Source organism: Rhinolophus sinicus, chromosome 5, assembly GCF_057876585.1.
Source record: "Rhinolophus sinicus isolate RSI-liver-muscle chromosome 5, RSI-T2T, whole genome shotgun sequence".
Taxonomy (NCBI): Eukaryota; Metazoa; Chordata; class Mammalia; order Chiroptera; family Rhinolophidae; genus Rhinolophus; species Rhinolophus sinicus.
In genome coordinates, this window is record NC_142505.1 from 108,167,445 (window position 1) to 108,190,094 (window position 22,650).

Below are 22,650 nucleotides of genomic sequence, written 5' to 3' on the forward strand. Positions count from 1 at the left end.
GCTAAAACTATAGTAAGGCAATTTCTTAAAACTCAAAAACCCACGAGGACAAAAATGATGGGAAGACAAAGAATAACAACACATTTTAGAAACCAGAAGACTGGACCAGCAGTCACTGACTTAATGGGGGGGGGAGAACACTGCAGGGAGACAGACTCAGGGGTAACCTGACACCCACAGTCCTCCAGAGGCTGAGGAACTGCTCCAGTTAAGTCTGGAGGAAGGGGGGGGGGGGAGGAGCAGGGCGGGGGGGGGGGGGGGGGGGGAGACTGATAAGGAAGCCAGGAGGGAGGTGTGTGAAAGCTGTCTGCTCCCTTCTCCTCCTCTCCCATTCCACAGAAGACTAGTTCTCTCTAGGGGGTAGCAGAGAGGGACCAGGGGACACCCAGCATACGTGAGCGTGAGGGCACCACACCAAAGTCAAGGGATGTAATCAATACTGCCCCCCCCCAAGTCTTCTTCCCCATGGGGCTCCCAGACTGCTGGCAACCAGCCCTCTGCCCCACCTGCACCACCCTGGGAGGTGGGGGGGTCTTCTCTGCAGAACCAGCAACTTTAGATCTAAAAATACTGATATCAGAGGGGGGTTTCACCAAGGTGGGTAGGGAGTTCCACCAACAACCAATCTAAGATCCCATGAAGTATAAGATATATCCTCCATTTCAGAGATGTTAAAATGTGGAAAAATTTGCGAATCAGAATCAATGAAAAATGGGAAATTATCATACATATTGACATTAAAATATAAGCAAACAGTATCTCAAAGTTAAGTATTTTCTGATTTTCAAATAATATTAATAATCTAATTGTCTAACAGATTCCAATCTACCCAGAAGCTGCAATGCAACTTGGTTTATTGCTGGAAATATCTAAAGGCTCCCTTACAAATGCGCCGCCCGCCTCCTCTCTCTAAGTTAACCAGCAGCTCTACACCCTCTCCTAGGGGAAGAGAATATTCCACAAGTATGAATTGTGGCAAGAAACCCTCACTATATGTCAAATGTGATAATTTATCACATTACCCACTGCACAGCAATTTGATACCAGTTGATAAAACAGAGTTCAAACAATCACATGTAGAGAGGTGACTCACAACTGAATATTTGTGGCTACCTAGTCCTAACACCAACCGATGTCACTTACTCTCAGTTTTACCTGGTATTTTCTGAGCTCAGGAACAGGCCAATTCCACAGGACACTACGAACGCTGGCAAAGTGTGGGCTTCGCCTCTGGTCCTGTTAATTCTAAATGGGAGCTCTGTACAAGGAGTTGTGGTTTAACCCCGTCAGAAATACCACCTCCCTGTGACACTACAAAAACGGGCAATTTGAACTCTTAAATGAGCATGAGTTCCCAGCGAAGACCAAAGTAATATCATACGAAGAAGCTGTGCTTCTGGGTCTCATCACACTCCAGGCGTCTCTGCCCTCTGCGAGGTGGGCAAAAGCCAGCAAGCATCTGAGGCCTCGGGTTCCCCGCGGAACAGGATGTGCCCCCATCTACCACTCGTCACCTCCTGAGAACCCAGTCTCTCGGTCATCCCCCCTCAACCTCCATCACACCAACCTCTACCTGTCCCAGGACACCCATTCTCTGACCAGCCTTCTCTGGAGCAGATGAAATGCCGTCTTTAGAAAACAAACAAAAACTCAGGCGTTTACCACCAGCTCGCCATCAGTAAGGGAAATGCTAAAAGAATGAACTTCACTCAAGAGAAAAGACGCAAGATGAGAGAGGAGAGATGACTAGCGAATGATGAGCAGTTACAGAAGGAAACAAAGAAAAAGTGACTACATAGAATAACGCTTCATAGAATAAAAAAAGATAAAATACCCAACAACAGCAACATGTAAATGGAAGAGAAACAATTTGCTCTGAAGTTGTGAGAGTTCGAAGGAAGAGGGTATATACATGGTTAACTTTAGACTTGGCAAGTTAGAAATGCATATTAAAATTTCTAGGCTAAGCAGGAAAGGAATTGGAACAGAGTTCAAAATGCCCAAAGTGGGCAAGAAAAACTGGAATGAGAAAAAATAATCAATCCAAAAAATGGCAAGAAAAGAGAAACAGAAAAACCATTAGCTATGTTCATTATATCTCAATAAAGCTGAAATTTAAAATAGAAAAAGTGTTAGAAATGTAGAATGCAAAATACGGGAGTAGGAAAAGAAATTCAAATATACTGATTTTTTACTGTGGTAAACTGAGAAACAAGTTCACAATACTCTGCAGCCCTTCTGATCACGGAGGAATCTTTTTACACCGCTGAATCCTGACTGGCTCTGGGACTTCCTCTGAACAAGAGAATGTGGCAGAAGTGACACTGCACAGGGTCTGAAACCTCTGCTTCTTGGAACCCTGGGGCCACCATGGTCTGGGGAAGCCCGGAACGAAATGTACTATAGAAAGGAAACCACACGCGGAGAGAGCCCCAGACAGCCTCGCTGTGGCAGGCACCTCCACTGAGACCCCGGAAATGTGAGTGGGGTCACCGGGGAGGGGCCCGCAGGCTGAATGCTTCCATGTGAGAGGCCCCAACAGGAGCAGCCCCAGAACTGCAGCCAGCTCAGAGTGGAGAGATACAATAATCCAGTGTTGTTTTAAGCCGTCACTTTGGAATACTTTGTTACGCATAAATAACTGACACATTTACAATGAACATAAATGCAAAAAGCACCAAGGTTTAAAACTTGGACACAAAGAAATAAACAACAACATAAAAAATCCAACTGAATGCTCTTTACAAAAGGCACTTAAAATACAAGAATAGCTAACAATCGAAGGTGAAAGGGTAGAGAGTGATACACCAGACAAACCTTCCTGAAAGAAAGTCGGTCCTGTTATGTTAATACAGGCGAAACAATTCAGATAAAGTCACTAGACAATGACATATTCCATTAATCACACGTCTGAATTTATATGCATCCAGCAAAATGGCCTCAAAATATACAGAAGCAAAAATCAGCAGATGTACACGTAAAAATGAATTCTTCCATCAAAGGCAAAAAAGGTGGGGAGATACAGATTCGACGAACGCAAGTAAAAACCTTGAACTAATGGACACCCTATGCTCCACGGATTTTAAGATGCACGTTTAGAACGTCTCTGAAACCGAGTGGGACATATATCGGTCCCTGCCTCCGTACCTGTGGACATGCTTACTGCCTGGCTGACTGAACTGCTATTCTTCGATGGCTCTATCCAAAGCACAATTTAAGGACCAGTTGAGGAAAGCCAGCTGGTATGAGCAGTTACTGCTTCAAACCTTTCATGACACCTTCTGGTAAAACCAAGGCAGTCTCGGCAGAAGAACCTACAGAATTTGAAACAATAAAGGAGCTTTCTTTTAAGAAATGCTGCATCATCCACGCCTTTGGAGGCACAGGCCAACACTGCAGAAAAACACAAATACCAACTGTGCAGAAAGAAGAGCAACGCCAAAGAGTGGGGTTCTGTGAAGAAGTTTCAGGAATACCTCGGGCATGTTATTTTGCTCATATTTCACTTTTTTTTAATGTATGCATAAGAGTAAAGGTTATAAGAAATCCATGTTTAACTAAGTGCTTTCAATCAGTATAAATAAAAAATTGTAAGTGAGAAGTTATGTCTGGTTTCACTGGAGCTCTTTTTCCTTGGTAGAACATAACATAGTGATGCATCTTCTTAACTGACGGAGACAGGTTCCACCAGACCACGGCCCCCAACAGCCGTGCAGCGCACACCCTCCCAGGCCAGGTGGGACACGTGTGCACATCGCTGCCTAGTGGGCCACTGGGAAGTCTTACTACACGCACAGGAGTGGCGGCAGGTACAAGGAGAGGGCTTTGCTCAGCCTCTGCAGGTGCCTCCCCGGAAAGCAGAGGTGTGAAAGCTTTCACAGGTAGGCTTAAGATGAACGAGGCTCCACCGAGGCGGGCAGGGCACAGGATTCCCAGAGGGAGTGAGGCCGAGGTCCTCGTCCTGCCCCTTCACTGAGCACAGCCCTGTCTGTGGAGCTGATTTTGGGCTTCTGACCCCCAGAACTGTACAAGAACAAATGTCTTAAGTCATCAAAAGTGTGGTAACTTGTTAGAGCAGTTCCAGGAAATACATACAAACGTTGGTACCTGAAACTAGGGTGTTCCTATAACAAATATGAAAATGTGAAAGTGACTTTTGAATTGAATGATAGAAAAGACCTATTTGGGGATCAAATATATGGTGATGGAAGAACTGACTCTGGGTGGTGAACACACAATGGGATTTACAGATGATGTAACACAGAATTGTACACCTGAAATCTATGTAATTTTATTAACAATTGTCACCCCGATGAAAAAAAAAAAAAAAAAAAAGAAAAGAAAAGACCTATTTAACTGAGGTGATTAAGTGCACCTTAAGTGGGTGCGGCCTGATGTCTTCTTGCTACTTGTGGTAAAATCTAAGAGGAACGAGACAAATTGAGAGAATAACTGTTATGCAAAAAGGAACCAGGCCTTGATGATTTAGGACATTCTCAGCGTATCCAGATTGCAGAGGATAAAATTAGGAGCTGCGTCGTCAGGGAAGTGTGTTCTATAGAGAAAGCCAAGAGCGTGGCCGGCCGGTGTCTTGCTAACGCTTTGGAAGAAATAAGAATGTTCATCCTCACAGAAGGCTCTTGGGAGACAGTAAGCCGACCGGTCACTCATGGATCCCTTCAACCATCTCAGCACAGCCAGGAATAGAGATGGGATTACATAGGATAGATGTACGGAACGCCCTCTTGTCTAATGGAAAATAGTTTGGCAGCTTCTTACAAAACTAAACATACACTTATCGCATGACCCAGCAACGTCACTCCTGGACATTTATCCCAGAGAAATGAAAGTTTATGTCCACACAAAAACCTCTACACAAATGTTCACAGCAGTTTTACTTATATCCTAAAACTGGAAACTAAAGTGTCCCACGATAGGTGAAGGTACATCCATAATACGGAATATTAGCCGTAAAAATCAGTAAACTATTGCTATACACAACAACTTAGATGGATTGTAAGGGCATTATGCGGAGTGGAAAAAAAGCCAATTGCAAAAGGTCACATACTGTATGATTTTATTTATATAACATTCTCAAAATGACAAAAATACCGAGATGGAAAACAGAGTAGTTGTTTCCTGGGGTTAAGGACGGTTGGGGAGTGAGCAGGTGTGACTAGAAAGATGTAGCAGGAGGGAGACGGAGGTCCCCGTAGGGACAGAATAGTTCTGTGTCTTGATTGCAGGATTCGTTGATAAGATGACATGGGGCCTACACGTGCCCACTGTACCGTGTCAATGTCCTCGTTCTGATATTGTATTAGTTACATGAGACGTAACCAATGAGAGGAAATGGGTGACGGGCAAGTGAGTCCTCTTTGTACTACTGTCTTTACAACTTTCTGTGAATCCATAATTAGTTCAAAATTTGAAGTTTAAAAAATATACATCACGAGGCGGACGGGTGGCTCAGTTGGTTAGAGCGCGAGCTCTGGGCAACAGAGCTGCCCATTCGATTCCCACATGGGCCAGCGAGTTGCGCCCTCGCAAATAGAATGAAGACAATGAACTGCAGCTGAGCTGCCACTGAGCTCCAGGGCAGCCAGATGGCTCAGGCGGTTGGAGCATGTCCTCTCAACCACAAGGTTGCCGGTTTGACTCCCTCAAGTGATGGTGGGCTGCGCCCCCTGCAACTAAGTTTGAACAACGGGCGACTGGACCTGGAGCTGAGCTGCGCCCTCCACAACTAAGATTGAAAGGACAACAAACTGACTTGGAGCTGATGGGTCCTGGAGAAACACACTGTTCCCCAATAAAGTCCTGTTCCCCTTCCCCAATAAATAAAATCTTTATACATCACCTAAGGAAAAAAATCAGGTGTTTTCTATACCTTGGTGACCAGACAGAAGGAACGGGTACACCCCGATCTCCAGTGAAACCCCAATCTCCAGTGACAGGGCTCCTGCAAGCAGAACGCAGGCCCTCCTTGCCAGGGTGCTCCCCACAGCCTCTGATGGGATGGGCCAGTCCAAGCACCAGTGAAACACCAGCCAGACTTTCAAAGACAGGCTGCCAAGGTCCATCTTCACTGAGTCAACATCAGGGCTTCCTCAGTCTAAAAAGGTGACACCAGTGGCAGCAGGACACTACACCTAAGCATCGTGTCTGTGCCGTACGAGGGACGTACCTGGCTTACCTGGCTTTCCTCACCCACATGCTTATCACAACAATAATGCCCACCGGCCTGGGGGACTCACTAACATTTTAATACCCAGGGAAGCAGCGGCCCAGGCAAACGTTACCAGGAAGTGCTGACTAGAACTGAACCAATTCATGATACGCGATTACAATTCATCATAACGAAGAAATGGTCCACATTTTCAGGTGATGGTTAATTTTTACTTGACAGCCTAACTAATTTGACAAAAGAACATTTTAAAAAGTAGTTCCACACAACACTCTGGTCGGCCTGCTCATGACAAGAGCCAATGAATCAATTAATAAATTTAACATAAACTAAACACTAGTTGGCAGCCTTTACTGATAGGTAAGTCATTTTCTCCATTATTCGAAGCAAGCGAAAGTGAATAGAATACTTGACTTCTTCTCCACTTGAATGGAGATTAGGTACTTAACACACAAATTAATTCTCCAGAACTGGGAGAACTGGTAATGCACATCATAACTCCAGCAGGCAAATCATCAAAACCCATGAAATGACACTAACGCTGCCTTTTCAATTTCCACACGTGTAATTCTCACTGATTCACAACTCTACCCAATTCGTTCATTCTTTGAATTTTCCTATTGCACAAAAAGCAAAAATACAGGCTCATGCAGATAAAGCAATTGAGAAAAGAAAAAACAACTTTAACCCCCCCCCCCACACAGAGATAACCACAGTTACCATTTCAGATTCAATCCTTCCAGAATATACGCATGTACACACAGAGGAAGACACAGAAAGAGAAGCAGAGCTTTAAAACCCTTTTGAATGCGAGGATGCGGACGACAGACCTCGCCGGTCCGGGCTGCCACTCGTGTGGCTTGGTCCCTTTCTGGTTCCCCTTACTTCTCTATAATTAGCACCTCACTACATCATTCTCCTGACCACACAAACCAGCACTTTATAAAATACCATTCTACCCTTTTTTAACTCTGTGAAGAGATGATAATCAATAAAAACAAAATAAAAATCTCAAATATTATAGGACCGAGTCATGTCATATAAGAACTAAATTTCTTAGTTCACTATTTAACCTCAATCCTTCTTACTTTATTTTAAATCAAAACTCACTCCCAAAAGGAAAAGACTACACTCGTTCAAGCAAAAATTAACCTAAATAGCAAGAGCTAACAGAGAAAGAATGACGAGCTTTCATACACCCACTTAACGTCAAACGCCTACATTTTACCTGATTTTCAAGCCCTCCATACTTAGTTTACAAAACCAAAAGTGTGTTGCTGCTGTTGCCCAGTAGCGAGACTCTGGCTTTCACAGCAGAGCCGTCAGGAGGGAGTCAGGTAAAGGCAGGCATCTTTCAGTTTCAGAAGCTTATGCCCATGGTTTTAATTCCTTTCCTCCTCCAAAACCTTGCTCCTTCAGCCACACCCCCGCTTTATCTTTCTCTCTTCCTGCCAGCTTCTTTCCATCAATCTACAAATATAAACATATTCAAATTTCTCCCATCCCATCCCTGTCGAACCCACATTCCTTAGAGCTATCACGCAATCTCTTTTCTCCTCACATAAACTATTAGGAAGAGTAGTCTGCATTTGTATGCTGCTTCTTAAACAGAGACAGAGATTATCTAAATACTATGAATAAGCTTGAGTCGGTAAGTACATACCAAAATGTACTGTAGCTCTAATAAATAACAGTGTGGTACTCGCACAAAAATAGGTAGCAAAGATCAATGAAACTGAATATAAAGCCTAAAAACAGAATCACGTATAGAAAATGTTTACGAGAACCGTCTCTTCAACAAATGGTGCTGAGACAATTGGGTATCCACAGGTAAAAGAATGAAGTTGAACCCCTCCCTACCTCAGACCATATACAAAAATTAACTCAAAATGGACCAATGAGCTAAATATAAGAGCTAAAACCATAAACTCTTAGGAAAAAATGTAGAGGTAAATCTTCATGACCCTGAGTTTGGCGATGCATTCTTAGATATGACACCAAAAGCACAAGCAAAAAAAAAGAAAACGTAAACTGGACTTCACCAAAATTAAAAACTTTTGTGCATCAAAGGACATTATCAAGAAAGTGAAAAGATAACCTACAGAAGGGGAGAAAATATTTGTAAATCATATATCTGATAAGACTTTAGTATCCAGAATACATTAATAACTCTTACAATTCAACCACAAACAACCCAATTAAAAAATTCAAAGGACATGGATTTTATTGACATTTCTCTAAAGATACACAAATACCCAACAAGCACGTAACAAGATGCTCACCATCACAAGTCATTAGGAAATGCAAATCCAAACCACAATGAGACTATACTTCCTACCCACTAGGGTGGCTGTAACAATTTTTTAAGTGTATTAACAGCTGTTGACAAGGATGTGAAGAAATTGGAACCTTCATACATTGCTGGTCGGAATGTAAAACAGTTCAGTCTCTCTGGAAAACATTTTAGCAGTTTCTCAAAAAGTTAAACATAGAATTACTATATGACCCAGCAATTCCATGAAGTATACACCCAAAAGAACCTAAAACAGGTATTTAAACAAATACTTGCACACTAATGTTCAAAGGAGCACTGTTTACAACAGCCAAAAAGGTGGAAACAACCCAAATGTCCATCAACAGATGAATGGATGAACAAGCTGTAGTACAGCCAAACAACGGAGTATTATTATGCAAAAAAAACAAAGAGAAAAAACCTGCTGTTACCTGCTATAACACAAATGACTCCTGAAAACATTATGCTAAGAGACAGAAGCCAGATGCAAAAGACCGCATACTGTAGGATTCCACTGATGTTAAATATCCAGAAACGGCAAATCTATAGAGACAGAAAGGTCAGTGGCGGCTGGGTTGGTGCATGGATTGGCTGCAAACAGGAATGAGGGAGCCTGTCGGGGTGATGAAAATATTCTAAAATTGACTGGGTGATGTTTGCACAACTCTGTAAATTCACTACAAGTCACTGAATTATATGCTTTAAATGGGTGTATTTTATCATAAATTGTACCTCAATAAAGCTGTTCGAAAAAATAAGGGGTTTGGTTAGTCTTTCTGTTTTGGAACCCTAGCATCCAGGATCCCTACTCGGCAGAACGTGCCTATTTTCCATTTTCCCTTTCTGTGTATTCCAACAGAAGTAGAAAAACTAGAGCATGCAGCATACACTGACAGGCCCCCAAACAACCCTAAACCAATGGCCAGCCTGTCATATATTGAATACCATGCCTAATATTAATAAAGTCCGAACAATAAGATAAATCAAGACAGTACAGTATTATTTGTGTCATGCTGCCAAACAAGACGTGTACATTTCCGCTTTCATGTACCCAGTGAAGTGTTCACACAAGCTGCTCTGGCTGCAAAGACCAAGCTCTGAGATGAATCTTGTCCAAATAGGGCTTATAGTATTACTGTGACACTCACAAAACATTAAAGCCTACGCCGAACATATTTTTAAAAGAAAACAGAAGGCAATTTTGTCTGTAAACAAAGAAGAACTGATCTGAGGTGCTCATCAGGGGGCCCAGGACAGCAGCACATGGCACTAGCCTGGCAGAGCCCACTCAGGCAAACGGGGTGCCCTGACAAAAGGCAATGATGCCTCTGTGCTTGGCTTCTGCTTTAAGCTGGCAGCCTGGCCCGGCTCCATCTAAAGACCTGCCCCGCCCCCCCCACCACCACCACCACACAGCCACACCTACAAACAACATTCCCCAGCCCCTCGCTGGCCCAGAAGGCAGAGCGCAGTTCCTCATTCCTGAACCACAGCCCGGTCTTTAGCAGACTGGATACAGCTGTACAACATCTGGCATTTCACTTTCCATTCACAAACATCTAAAAGGCACAAAGCTTGAGGAATTCAATGTTAGGTGGGGGTGGGGAGGTGGGGGTGGGGAGGTGGGGGTGGGGAGGTGGGGGAGTGCTATTTTAGGGCAAAGCAGGCAAACGCAGTGGAATCCATGTGGTTTTTATCTCACAGTCCAGGAAGGAAGGTGAGGTCGGCAGTCTGGGCTGAAAATCCCAGCTGGAGAGTCTTCTAGCTACTCCATGGCTGAGGTCTTATGAACCTTTCAGTTATCTCCTGAAATTTCAGCCGCAGTCGTCAGGTTTTGTAGTGCAATTTAAAGCTTTGATACGCAGCCAGATCTCAAAGTAAAGCAGCAACACAACATCCCAAAGGTCACAAGAACTTGACAGTTCATATACATACAGAACTTGGGCAAGGAAGGCTGGTGTTTTAAAGTCCCCAAGGCTGGGTCAAGAGGGCAGAGCTGGCACATGGGCAAGCTCCTGTCGCCTCTAAACCCAGGAAATGACAGGAGAGACTTTTTGGAAAAGAATAAATCACTAACAGCCTAGAAATGCTGAAATGGCTACAAAAAAGAAAGCAGAAAGGAACAGATGGAAGCAGAAATCAAACTCAAGGAAAAACAGTCGGTAACACTGTTGCAAAGCTAGAGTTTTAAAGAGCTCTAAGCCTCAAGTCAGTAGGCATGCTATGTGCAAATGATTTTAAAAAAAGAAAAAGTCAAGTGGTACAGAAAGGCTTATAATGAAAAACATATGACCATCTCAATAGATGGAAAAACAGCATTTGATGAACTTCAACAGCCTTTCCTGATTAAAAATAAAAAAAGCAGTATACTAAGAATAGACGATGTCTTAACCTAACTGAAGGATCAGGGGCAGGAACCTACAACCAACATCAGACTTGGAAGCATCCCCACTAAAGATGGGACCAAAACGAAGGTACCACCATCACGACTGCTATTCAACACAAAAGGCTTGGCAGGTTTCCCAAGGCTGGAAAAACTTGGGGCCCTGGTTAGGAAACTAAAGGGAAGCATATACATCAACTAAGTTTTCAATAATTAGCAAATTTGTATTTCTCCACCCAAATGGGCTGTCGCATTCTTTGTGTGCCTTCCAAGCCAACAAGATCTCATAAACTTGACTGAAATGTTATGATCTCTCAAGCAGAAAACTGCACCAGGACTGGGAACACGTAACCTTCCAGGCCGAGCGGAAGGATCCAGGATACGCAAGTCCCCGCTTTTTGGAGAACACTTCAGGGGCCTCCGATCTCTGCATCGGTCTGTTTCTTTAATCATGAAAATGTGGAAGGTGGACTAGATTTCAGCCACCAGATCACCACTCGGGTTCATCCAGACTCAGATTCTCCTATTTGAAAACTATACGTCAATAACGGAAATGAGAACGTGAAAACTTCCCCTTCCATGTTTAACTCTGCCCAGAAGAATGGTGTAAGAAGCGATTTTCCTGATTCCCCCCTTCTCTTTCGTTATGTCAAACACAGAAGCTCGTGGCCTTCTTTCCAGCTGCAAAGCAGCAGGTTGAAGAAAACAGACCTCACAGCACATTCATTAAAGGAAGCAGTGTGTCCCTGCCTTCGCAGGGCGTTTCCATTTGTATATACATTTGCTTTAAAGCTCATCCGTTTCCACGTCTACAGGACAGAAGAACATACTTAACATGCCCTCCAGCCAGGCTCTGTTCAAAATACTTAGCTCCGATAAGGGAGCATTTTAGGGGAAGCAGAGCAGTTGGAAAGAAGTCTTTGTGAGAAAAAGAATCAAGTTCTCCACTTGTGTGGGAGGGTGGGATTCAGGGGTCAGGCCACACTGAAAGAGCCAGGCTGGTAGCTAAGAGACTCCCTCCAAATGACCTCAAAAATAAAAAATGAATAGTTTTAAAGCGAGTAGAGAAGGCAAAAGAACTTTTTATCTGTATCCAAACCATGTTCAACTTTAACATTTAGCTTCTGGAAACCCAGGCTTTTCCCCCTCTGAGCAATGTCCTCCCACTCTCCGTATCCACCCGCCACTGTCCACAGCCACAAAACGATCCCCACACTGGAAAACACTGTATTTTTCAGAATGTAAAGCCCGCCCATTTTAATAGGGGTTTCCCCCCTTCCACTCTGTCTTATCTTCTTTTCCTTTACTCCTGTGATGGGAAAAAGCACCTAATTTCATTAAACGGTTTGATTGGTAACGTGAATTACTGAGGATGCTGACAAGGAAACATAAGGTCGCGCAGTGCCGTCCAAGACGCTTCATTCCGAAGGCTCTGAGCACACATACAGGATACAGAGAGCCGCTGCACGCACTCGCAGATGTGTAACAGCTGTCCAGCTACAGAACAGAGGAACAGAAGGTAAAACTTGAATTAGCCAAAGAAAGGGTAGCAGGAAATCCAAGGAAGAAATATGCAGTTATTAAAGGAAAGTTGGCTGAGGCGCCAGACTATCCTGACTGATGATTCAGACATAAAAGTGGTTACATTTGAAATTTAAATATGTTAAAAAAAAATGATGAAACACTTTTTCTGCCTCTACAGTGTAGCGAAGGACCCATGGTTGTCTGTTCCTGGATCTAGAGGTCCACTGCACCCTTATAAGCCTTGTGCAAGTTATTTAATCTAGTTATGCCTGTTTCCTCATCTGTAAAATGGGCTTAAGGACCGCTGCAAGAATTACCAGAGAGCTAACAGTCTGCATGCAAAGTGCTCACTCAGCACAAGCTCTGGCACACAGCAGAGGACAGACAAATGGGAACCATGGGGAGTGTTGCTATTATTGTATCAATTACTAGTAACATCCTTCACCTAGAAACTTACAAGACTTTCTCCTTAAAGGAAAGCCTCAGGCACCTAAAGCTAAAAATATCTATTCCCATTTTACTAGGGGGAAAAGAGAACTTTTTTTGGTTCTACGGAGAACATCAAATGATTAAAGCAAACCCCAAACAGACAGAACTTGTCAAAACTAAAAATTTAGAATCTCAATTTGCAGTCTACTGCTAGACTCAAGGAAAGTTCTGTCTTGGAGGCCTGAAATTACAATTTGAAGAATGTTCATCATCACTGTGAATTTACATGGCAAAAAGCCCACTGAACCCATGTGTTCACAATAGGACACAGGCATGCAGTGAAGGACAGAGGACCACGCCGCCAATAGGTGACAATGTAGACCCGACACTGAACATGCCCACAATGTAATTACATGAGAAAGCGGGTAAGAAACCATAAGTACATAGAGCTCCATTCGTGTTCTGGAAAATACATATATTCATTCACATAAAAGTCAAGTTATACAAACCAAAATGGTGATGATGGTAGAATTATAGGTGATTCTTATTCTCCTCTTTGTCATTTTTCTGAAAATGTTTAGGAGCTTGTACTTTTACAATCAGAAAAAAACAATCGCAAATGCTATCTGCATCTAGAAGTGAGAAATGGCTCTGTGGCCGAGCAGGTAACAAGCCGCACACGCGGTTCCACGGCCAGCTTCTCTCAGCCTCCTGGGCAGGGTTTCCACGTACCCGGCAGTGCCACGCCTCACAGCTCCTAGGGTCCTGTAGGCCTTGCCCCTCTCAGCAGTACCAACCAGGCCTGGACTTGCACTCATTTCTCAAGCATTACTGAAGCCCTGCTCGGTGCCAGGCACTTGCCGGCAGCAGGGGTGAGGCATGGCCTCCGCCCAGCCCACGCCTCTGTCCCGTGGGGAAAGACGCATCCCCACACACACTGTTATTACTACAGATGCCAGTAAGTTCTGTGAGGGAAATGAGGATAACGGAAAACGCAGGCTGAGGATTCGAGAAGACTGACTGGTGACCCGGAGTCAGCCAGACGGAGAGCAGGCTCAGGGAGAAGAGTCACCTGAAAGATTCTGCAGGAAGTGAGACACTTGCTCACAGCCCCTGCGACATCACAACAGTGTTTCTCAGGGAGATGAGGCCAGCGCCGTCTCCCAGGGAGCCTGACCTGGTAGCGCTGACCGCCTGGGGCCTCTGCAGGCCCAAAAGCCACATCTCCCAGGCCCAAATAGACTTGCATCACACTCGAGAAACATGGGTTTCAAATCAGCCCATTTATTAATTTACAATAAGAAACAACTGCCAAAGAAACCTGATGCCGTGGGCATAGCGTGCTGCATTCTCTCACTCTCAGGGCTAACTGCTCAGTGCATAGAAAGAAATACAAACCCATCCACGTAACAGGACACTAGAAATTAGCGGGAGCCTATGTATAACGGGAAACTGCCGAGTGGGCGCACACTCAAACCAGGAGGGAGGAGTCTGTAGTGTTTTAGGGCACCAGCATCCTGGCCTGAGGCCCCCTCCCTCCACAGGGGTGCCCACGGCACCTGGGCTCACTGCAGGCATCTTCACTCCTGGGACGGGCTCTCCCCCGAGCCTGACCACCCAGGCCAGCGGCGCAGCTGTCTCTGCCTCTGCCAGTCCCTTCAACTGATGCCCCTTCTACATGGACACATTCCAGCCTTGTCTTTGTTTGACTGGACAGGCAGCCATCCATCTCCTTCCAAGGAGGAGACCGTAGTGGTTTTACAGTCTGAAACCCTAAGATGGGAATCAGCTTCCCCCATCCAAAGACTCTGAGGGTACCTCACTACAGTCCCAAACAGCCTCAAAACAAGGCCCTCTTCCAAACTCTCTGATCCTAAAACCCTTCTCCGACCATAAACTGGAACAATCTAATCTGCCTGCTGCTTTCTTGCCCCAATCTGCACCCCAGTCTTTAAACTTGCCTCATCTCCTGGTCTCTCCACACCCTCTAGGCTTCACACCCCCTCAACAGCCCGAGATGCACCTTTCCAAAGGTATCCTTACCTTCTATCTAGCCCTTCCAGCAGACCCACTGCCAAACCCAATCCTGGATAAACTCAACCACCCTTTAATCCAAGCCAGACATAAGCACAATTCTGATTATTAAAACCATCCAGGAGGCAAGGCAGTTCTCCGACCTTGAGAATACAACAAACAGCCAGGCTCAGGAAGGCCCTGGGACTTGTGGCTGCAGAAGCCAGAAGCACCCAGGCATTAAGTACACACCGCCTCTGAGTGCTGGGCTTGGGGACACAAAGGTTAGGCTTCCCAACAAGAGGGTGACCAAGGATCTCTACCCAATACCTGGTACTCCTGCTTCCTGCCCCCTACTTATTTTTTTTAATATATATATTTTTCAATTACAGTTGATATACATTATATTAGTTTCAGGTGTACAATGCAGTAATTAAACACATATAACTTATGAAGTGATCACCCTGATAAATCTAGTACCCATCTGACACCATAGTTATTACAATACTGACTGTATTCACCATGCTATATCCTACATCCCCATGACTAGTCTGCAACTACCAATTTGTACCTCTTAATCCCCTCCCCGCTTCACCCCAATCTCCCCAATCCAGCGACCATCAAAATGCTCTCTGTATCTATGAGTTTGTTTCTGTTGTGTTCGCTTATCATGTTCTCTATATTCCACATATAAGTGAAATCACATGGCACTTGTCTTTCTCTGTCTGACTTACTCCACTCGACACAATACCCTCTAGGACCCTCCAGGTTGTTGCAGACGGCAGATTTCATTGTTTGATGCTAATATTGCACTGTACATATGGACCACCTCTTCTTTATCCATTCTTCCATTGATGGACACCCAGGTTGCCTCTATCTTGGCCATTGTAAACAATGCTGCAGGGAACATATGGATGCACATGTCCCCTCAAAGAAGCGTTTTGGGTTTCTTTGGCTAAATACTCAGAAATGGGATTACTGGGTCCGTCTTTGTCTCTTGCCATAGCCTTTGTTTAAAGTCTATTTTGTTTGGTATATTTTGTCTGCTACCCCAGCTTTTTCGTTTTCGTTTTCATGAAGTATCTTTTGCCATCTCTATACTTTCAGTCTGTATGTGTCTTTAGATCTGACATGAGTCTCTTGTAGGTAGCATATGTAAGGGTCTAGTTTTCTTATCCATTCAACCACCCTATGTCTTTTGATTGGAGCATATCATCTATTTACATTTAAAGTAACTGTTGACAGGTATGTAGTTATTGCCATTTTATTAGTCATATTTTTTATCTCTCTCCCCCCCACCCCCCACCCCAATCTTAAAGAAGTCCCTCTAACATTCCTTGTAATACTGGCTTGGTGGTGATGAACTCTTTTAGCTTTTTCTTCTCTGGGAAGCTCTTTATGTCTCCTTCGATTCTAAATAATAGCTTGGCTGGTAGATTAATCTTAGTTGTAGTACTTGCTTTTCAGCACTGTGAATATCTCATGCCAATCCCTTCTGGCCTGTCAAGTTTCTGTTGAGAAAGCAGCTGACAGTCTTGTGGGAGCTCCCTCGTAGGTAACTAACTGCTTTTCTCTTGCTGCTTTTAAGGTTCTCTTTGTCTTTAACCCTTGGCATTTTAATTATGATGTGTCTTGATATGGGCCTCTTTGGGTTCATCTTATTTGGGGCTCTCTGCACTTCCTGGGCTTGTATGTCTATTTCCTTTACCAGGTTAGGGAAGTTCTCAGTCATTATTTCTTCAAATAGGTTCTCAATCCCCTGCTCCCTCTCCCTATGACGCGAATGTTGGTAGACTTGATGTTGTCCCACAAGCCCCTTAAACTGCCCTCACTTTTTTGGATTCTTTTTTCTTTTTGCTGTTCCAATTGGGTGTTTTCTGCTACCTTCTCTTCCAAATTATTGATTCAATCCTCTGCTTCAGCTAATCTATTGTTGATTCCATCTAATGTATTCTTCATTTCAGTTCCTGTATTCATTTCTGACTGGTTCTTTTTTATGTTTTCTATATTTTTGTTTCCTATCTCTTTGTTGAAGTTCTCCCTGAGATCATTGAGCACGCTTATAACCAATGTTTTGAACGCTGCTATCGGGTAGATTGCTTTTCTCCATTTTGTTTAGTTCTTTTTCTGGAGCTTTGTTGTTCTTTTATTTGGGGCACGTTTGTCTCCCCATTTTGGCTGCCTCCCTGTGTTTGTTTCTATGTACTAGGTAGAGCTGCTATGTCTCCCGGTCTTAGTAGCATGGCCTTATGTAGACGTCCTCCTATGGGGCCCAGTGGCGCAGTCTCCCTCATCACCTGAGCTGGGTGCTCCAGGTGTGTCCCTGGTGTGGGTTGTATGTGGCCTCCTGTTGTAGCTGAGCTTTGGTTGCTGTTTGCATGTCAATGGGAGGGACTGACCCTCAGGCTGACTGGTTGTGAGAACTGGCCATGATTACAGTGGAGGAGCTGTGTGCAGGGGCTGACCCTACGGAGCAGGACTCACCATAGTGGGGGTCTGGTGCCTGCCAGTCTGCCCTTTGGGTGTGTCTTCTAGGTTGGGTGGTGCTCTGGTGTGGTCTAAAGCTAGCCACCAGGTGTGTTGGTTCTGGGGCCTCTTGGGAAGGGCTCTGTCGCAGGCCAAGGTCAGCTGCTGCCTATGCCCAGGGCCCAGGGCCACTTGGTATGAGCTACAAAGTGATCTGCAGATGGTTGCCACTTGTGCTGGGCTGGGAGGTGCCTGGGAGAGGCTAAGCTGTGAACGGAGTCTGGCTGTTGCTAGTACCAGACTTGGGGCTGCTTAGCAAGAGGTACAGGGCACGCCAAGGCCAGAGGCTGCTTGTTTGGGGGTGCGTGAGCCTTTGAGAGATTTTAGGAAAGTCTGCAGCATGACCCAAGATAGACTGTTTGTATGGAAAGCCACTGGAAGCAGCTTGGGTAGGCCTGCAGGTTGGGTGGGGCAGGGTCTTATATTAATTTTTGCTCCAAAAGGCGCATTACAGCTGATTGTCCGACTAGGTCTTATTTTCGGGGAAACACGGTAGTTATCTTTCTAAATCACAAACCTAATCAAGTCACCTCCCTACCCACAGAGCCCTATTCAGCAACCTTCATGATGAGTAGCAGAAGCCTGGGAGACAGATCTTCAGAGGTCTCTGTCAACATAAGAGTTCTGGGAGTCAGCCCTCTTAGGTGGGCAAGTGTCAGGCAACCAAGAATCCACTGCCCTGGAAAAATAATCTTCTGGATTCTAAGGTTTGCCTTCCCAATAATTCAAAATCCATTGATCTAATCTACATCTGGATCAAGGAGCCTCTTAGAAGAAAAAGAGAGAGGCCCTCATTCCTTCCTGTTAGAAGTTCAAAGGGCACCTGATGCACCGATGTCCCCAACTGAGGCCTACTGGCAGGCAAGGATACCAAAAGCCCCAAAAAGGATGTCACCAGGAGAGGGTGACTTAGGCTTAACATCAAGGCCTGGACACTCATGAAAAGGGCTAGTTTTAGCACAACTTGTATTTAGAACTGGAAGCCCCCGGGGACCCAGTGACCCAGCCAAGCAGCTGTGCTTGGGGAAGAGTAGCTGAGTATGTGAGTGCAAACTAACGGAGTTGTAACTCTAGGACCCTCCAGCTCTCTTAGCACGTGGCTGGACTAACCCCTTTGGATTTAATGAATCTATGGAGTTCCATAGGACAATTCCTAGGTCAAGAAGAGTCATCCTGAAAGAGATAGTGGAATTCCTAATAACAGTAATGAGACAGCTTGAGTGATTTGTTGAAAAAGGGATGGGGCCAAAGCTGGTGAAGATCATTGTTATCAGTGGTTCTTCCCCACCCAGTCAGCAGAAGGAGAGCCGCGATGCCTCATTCAAGAGCCTCTTACCTGGTCATCAGTGATGCTTCCAACCTTACTGCCACCGCAGCCCTAATCTCACTGAATGCTCATCCCCAGCACAGCAGCTTCTCTGCCGGGCGCCTGTATTTCTCCTCCTCACAGAAAGCTTAACCGTCCTTCCCCACCTGCTGACAACCTACTAGTTCTTTAAGGCTCAATCATCACTTTTTCCACAATGTCTGCCCTGTTTCTTCCTAAGGACTTCCCGGTGTGGCCTTCACCTCTACTGCGCATTTGTCCTGTGCTCCTGTCCACGCCTCCCCACTAAGCTGCCAGAGGGCAGCCGTTCCGTCCTGTGTTACTCTGTGCTTCTCAGGAACCTATCACAGCTTCTTTCTGATACACGGTTGTCACTTAACAGATATTACCCTGAAATGAAAAAGAAAATGCCACATGTCGGTCATGTAAGACAACAGCTGACAGTATTTTGCTGCTAATTTATATCGTTTCTTCATCTCTGGAAATGACGCATATTACAAAGCCACCAGGGAGCGAAACTGCAAGTATGGAGTTCCTGTTCTCCTCTCCACAACTCTACACTACCAAAAGAATAGTCTCTCGTTATAAAAAACCAGCAAGGAAAATCAGGACACAAATGGTAGATAAGTAAACAGTGGAAGATACAAATCTACCACTGTTTAAAGAAACTTTGAAATGTTTGTGTAGACAGGACTGGCTGCTGAGGAGGCTGAGGGGGAACCAGGCAGTCTCCCACGTTGCTGGTGGGAATAAAAAAGTAGTGAATGGGTGTGGACGGAAGTCTGGTAAAGTCTATCAACATTGCAAATCCATTTCCATTTTGGTTCAGGAATCCCACTTCTGAAAATTTCTCTCAGATCAATTTGCAAAAAATGGCATATTCACGAGGCTATTCATTGCAATATAATATCAAAGACCAGAAACAACCCAAGGGTCCATCAATAAGGTGCTGGTTAAATAAACTAGTACACCCACACGGTGGACTGCTACACAGCTGTTAAAACGGGGAGAAAACACGCTATGTACCAAATTAAATGAAAGAGGCAAAGTATAAGAGGAAGCAGTGTTAAGGATGTATATGTTTATTATAATTGCATATATAAACATTGTAAGGCTGAAAAGAAGCCGATGAAAATGACTCTTTGTAAGAAGCAGGACGGGGAGAGGAGAGGCTCGCGTTTGTGCAGTTACAGCAGTCAACTCACTCTCCTTCAAAGGAGGGGTGAGAGTGGAGAGGGGCTGCTTCCCTACACATCACCAAAACCACCCAGCTCCAGGAGAGCAAGCAGCTCTTTGTAACAGACCTTCTTGGTCACACTGAGCTGACACCATCCTGCCCACGGCTTCCCACACCCCTCCGATCCTACCCTACTATGCCAAGGCAGCCCGTGCTGGGATTCCCCAGGGGGCCAAAGGCCACCAATCCCCAGGCTGCTGCAGAGGACTGGGGCTCCTGTGGAGAGAGAACCAAAAGAGCCTGCTGAGAGAGACCCAAGTCCACGCAGGTTCCCCTGCTTTCCGTCTCTGGGCCCCCCTTTCAATTTTCAAGTGGTTACCTTTAAATCATTTTTTTAAACCAAACTGCTACCTATGTTTTTCTCATTATCAATGTCAAAAATAAAGCAGTCGATACCCCCTTTGTAAGAAGAAAGGCAAGGCTTTACTTTCTCTCAACCTTCCTCTCCTCCCCCACCACCTACTTCTCACCTGTTAACATAACTTGGACCCATATTTATTATCGCCGGTTTTTTAACTGAATAACTGAGGTTTGTTCTTTTCATTACATATCTTCTTTTTCAAGAATGATTTACATTTGGATTTTAATTTGTAACCAAGTTTATAATTATTTAGACTTACATTTATGTTTAAATGATTTCAATTCAACATCACTTTCCAACGTTCCCCTTCCTGAGTTATTTCAATTCATCGTTTTATTGGATTGGAATATATTTTTAAAAGAGTGTTTTGCAAGAAAAATTCACATATGGTGTATCAGGAAGATTCAGGTACAGATAGCAGGAAAATGGCTCTAATGGCCATGAAGACTAAGAAATCCTATTGGCTCACATAATTCTGAAGTGCAGAGGTGGGGTGAATGCCCACATACGGCAGCATGCTAGATCCGGCTGCTGTGCCGTTACAGAACCCCTTTCTGTTGCCATCACAAATTAACAACAATCACCAGTGCGATTATTTAATTCGTGGTTACAACCTTTTACCCTCAAAACTCTCGGCCTCGGCTTCACTATCTTCTGGCAATGTTGTAGAAAAGTCTAAAATCATCCCAATGTTTCCTTCTTTGTAACCAACCTTTTTTTCTCTGCTGACTGGCAGCTTGTACTTTCTTTATTCTTGAAATTTAAAAATTTCACCAGCATATAGTTGCTCTTTCCTCTAACTTCATCTAATGCAGAACAAGCCCTTCAACATACAGAGGCACTTGGTGGGTTGGGGTTTTGTTTGTTTGTTTGTTTGTTTGTTTTTCTCCAGCTCAAAGATACTTTCTTTCCCCATTGTATCTCTGATTACTGTTTCTGTTCTGTTTGTTTTGGTAGCTTCTTCTGGAACAACATTATTTTGATCACAGCACCAATTTAACTTTCTACATTGTAATTTTCGCTCTTCATGGATCCTAACGGAGTTCAAAATTCTGCAAATGCAATTAGTATTGTTACAGCTTCTTTCTCTCAGCCCATTCATTTCACTGTATCTGCCTCTCAATCAACTAGTTTTCAGTTTGGCCTGCTGCCTTATCTCATCTTTCAATCACTTATTCAGAGTCTTCCTTGAATTTTATTAAAAACAGAACAAAGCAGATTCAACCTGAAATCTACTTTCTATAATTAATCTTTTTCAAAATTATACCTTCTGCCTCAAAAACTATATCTCCCCTCTTTTATTTTAGTTTGGCATCTGTTGCTTTTTCCTTTATTATTGAACAATGATATCCAGGCCCAATTTCCCCCCAAAACCGAATGGCTGATTCTCCTTAGGATGCTGCTGGTTTGGTGGATTTTTTCCAGCTCTCGCTTGTAAACTGGAGGGCTGATGCGTATATGCATGGCACCGCCCACTCATAGACGGTCCGGCTTCAAGTGGGTATCCTGCAAGCCTGCTTCTCTGTGGATCTACTGTGTCCCCGAAAATAAGACCTAGCGAATATAAGACCCAGTCTTATATTATACTATATTATATAAGACCCGGTCTTATAGTAAAATAAGTCTTATAGTAAAATAGTAAAATAAGACCGGGTCTTATATAAGATCGGGTCTTATATTAATGTTTGCTCCAAAAGACGCATTCGAGCTGATTGCCTGGCTAGGTCTTATTTTCGGGGACACACGGTGTTGTATTGGTTCTGTGATCTAGCTTGTGTAAGAAATTCTGTCTGGGTGGCTTCCACTCCAAATAGATGGGGTGCTGTGCACTGTGCCAGGGAGCACGCGGAAGCACACGTGGCCCTCCCAGGTCAGCTGCTCCTGGACGTCGCTGCTGCACAGAGCAGACGCACCTCGCGCTCCCTGTGGTCACTCGGTATCTCCAGGCCTCATTTTACCCTCTTCTCCCCCAAATTAGTAGAGCCAATAGCATGTCCTCTTACATTTCTCGCAACCGAGCACGGAGTTCTCAGGCAATACAGTGATGAGTCAGCCCCCAGTATTTCTTCACTCTCATCCCATCTCGCATGATTCAGTTTTTCACCTTGTTTTCTGTCATTTCCATCAGGTTCTGGTGATTCACGGAAGGAGGCACGGCAGGACGTTAGAAAAACGCTGGCGCTCAAGTCTTACCTTCCTTATAAGTTTCCAATGATCATTTTAAAAAGTTTTATCTTCCTTTTGAGGTCAGCAATATTTCTACACAAGTTTTGTATTAAATTTTCTTTCACGCTGATGAGCTTTTTCATCTGTCTGGAGGTTCGTTGTCTGTACATATTTTAAGGTGAGATTTAGCCAGCTGTGTGGCTT

General features: G+C 44.3%; 1 protein-coding gene across 4 annotated transcripts in view; it reads right to left on the reverse strand.

Annotated features, from left to right (window-relative positions):
* CYTH3 (cytohesin 3) overlaps positions 1-22,650 on the reverse strand; it is a 63,453-nt gene that overhangs the window by 23,008 nt on the left and 17,795 nt on the right. The window contains exon 2 of one of the 4 annotated variants that reach the window (XM_074313938.2): positions 12,244-12,360. The exons of 2 other annotated variants lie outside the window; for them this stretch is intronic. In XM_074313938.2, coding sequence (XP_074170039.2) covers positions 12,244-12,360 — 117 coding nt within the window. Of the gene's footprint in view, positions 1-7,415; positions 7,539-12,243; positions 12,361-22,650 lie in introns of those variants that run through there. One more of the 4 variants, XM_074313940.2, reaches the window with a different exon arrangement.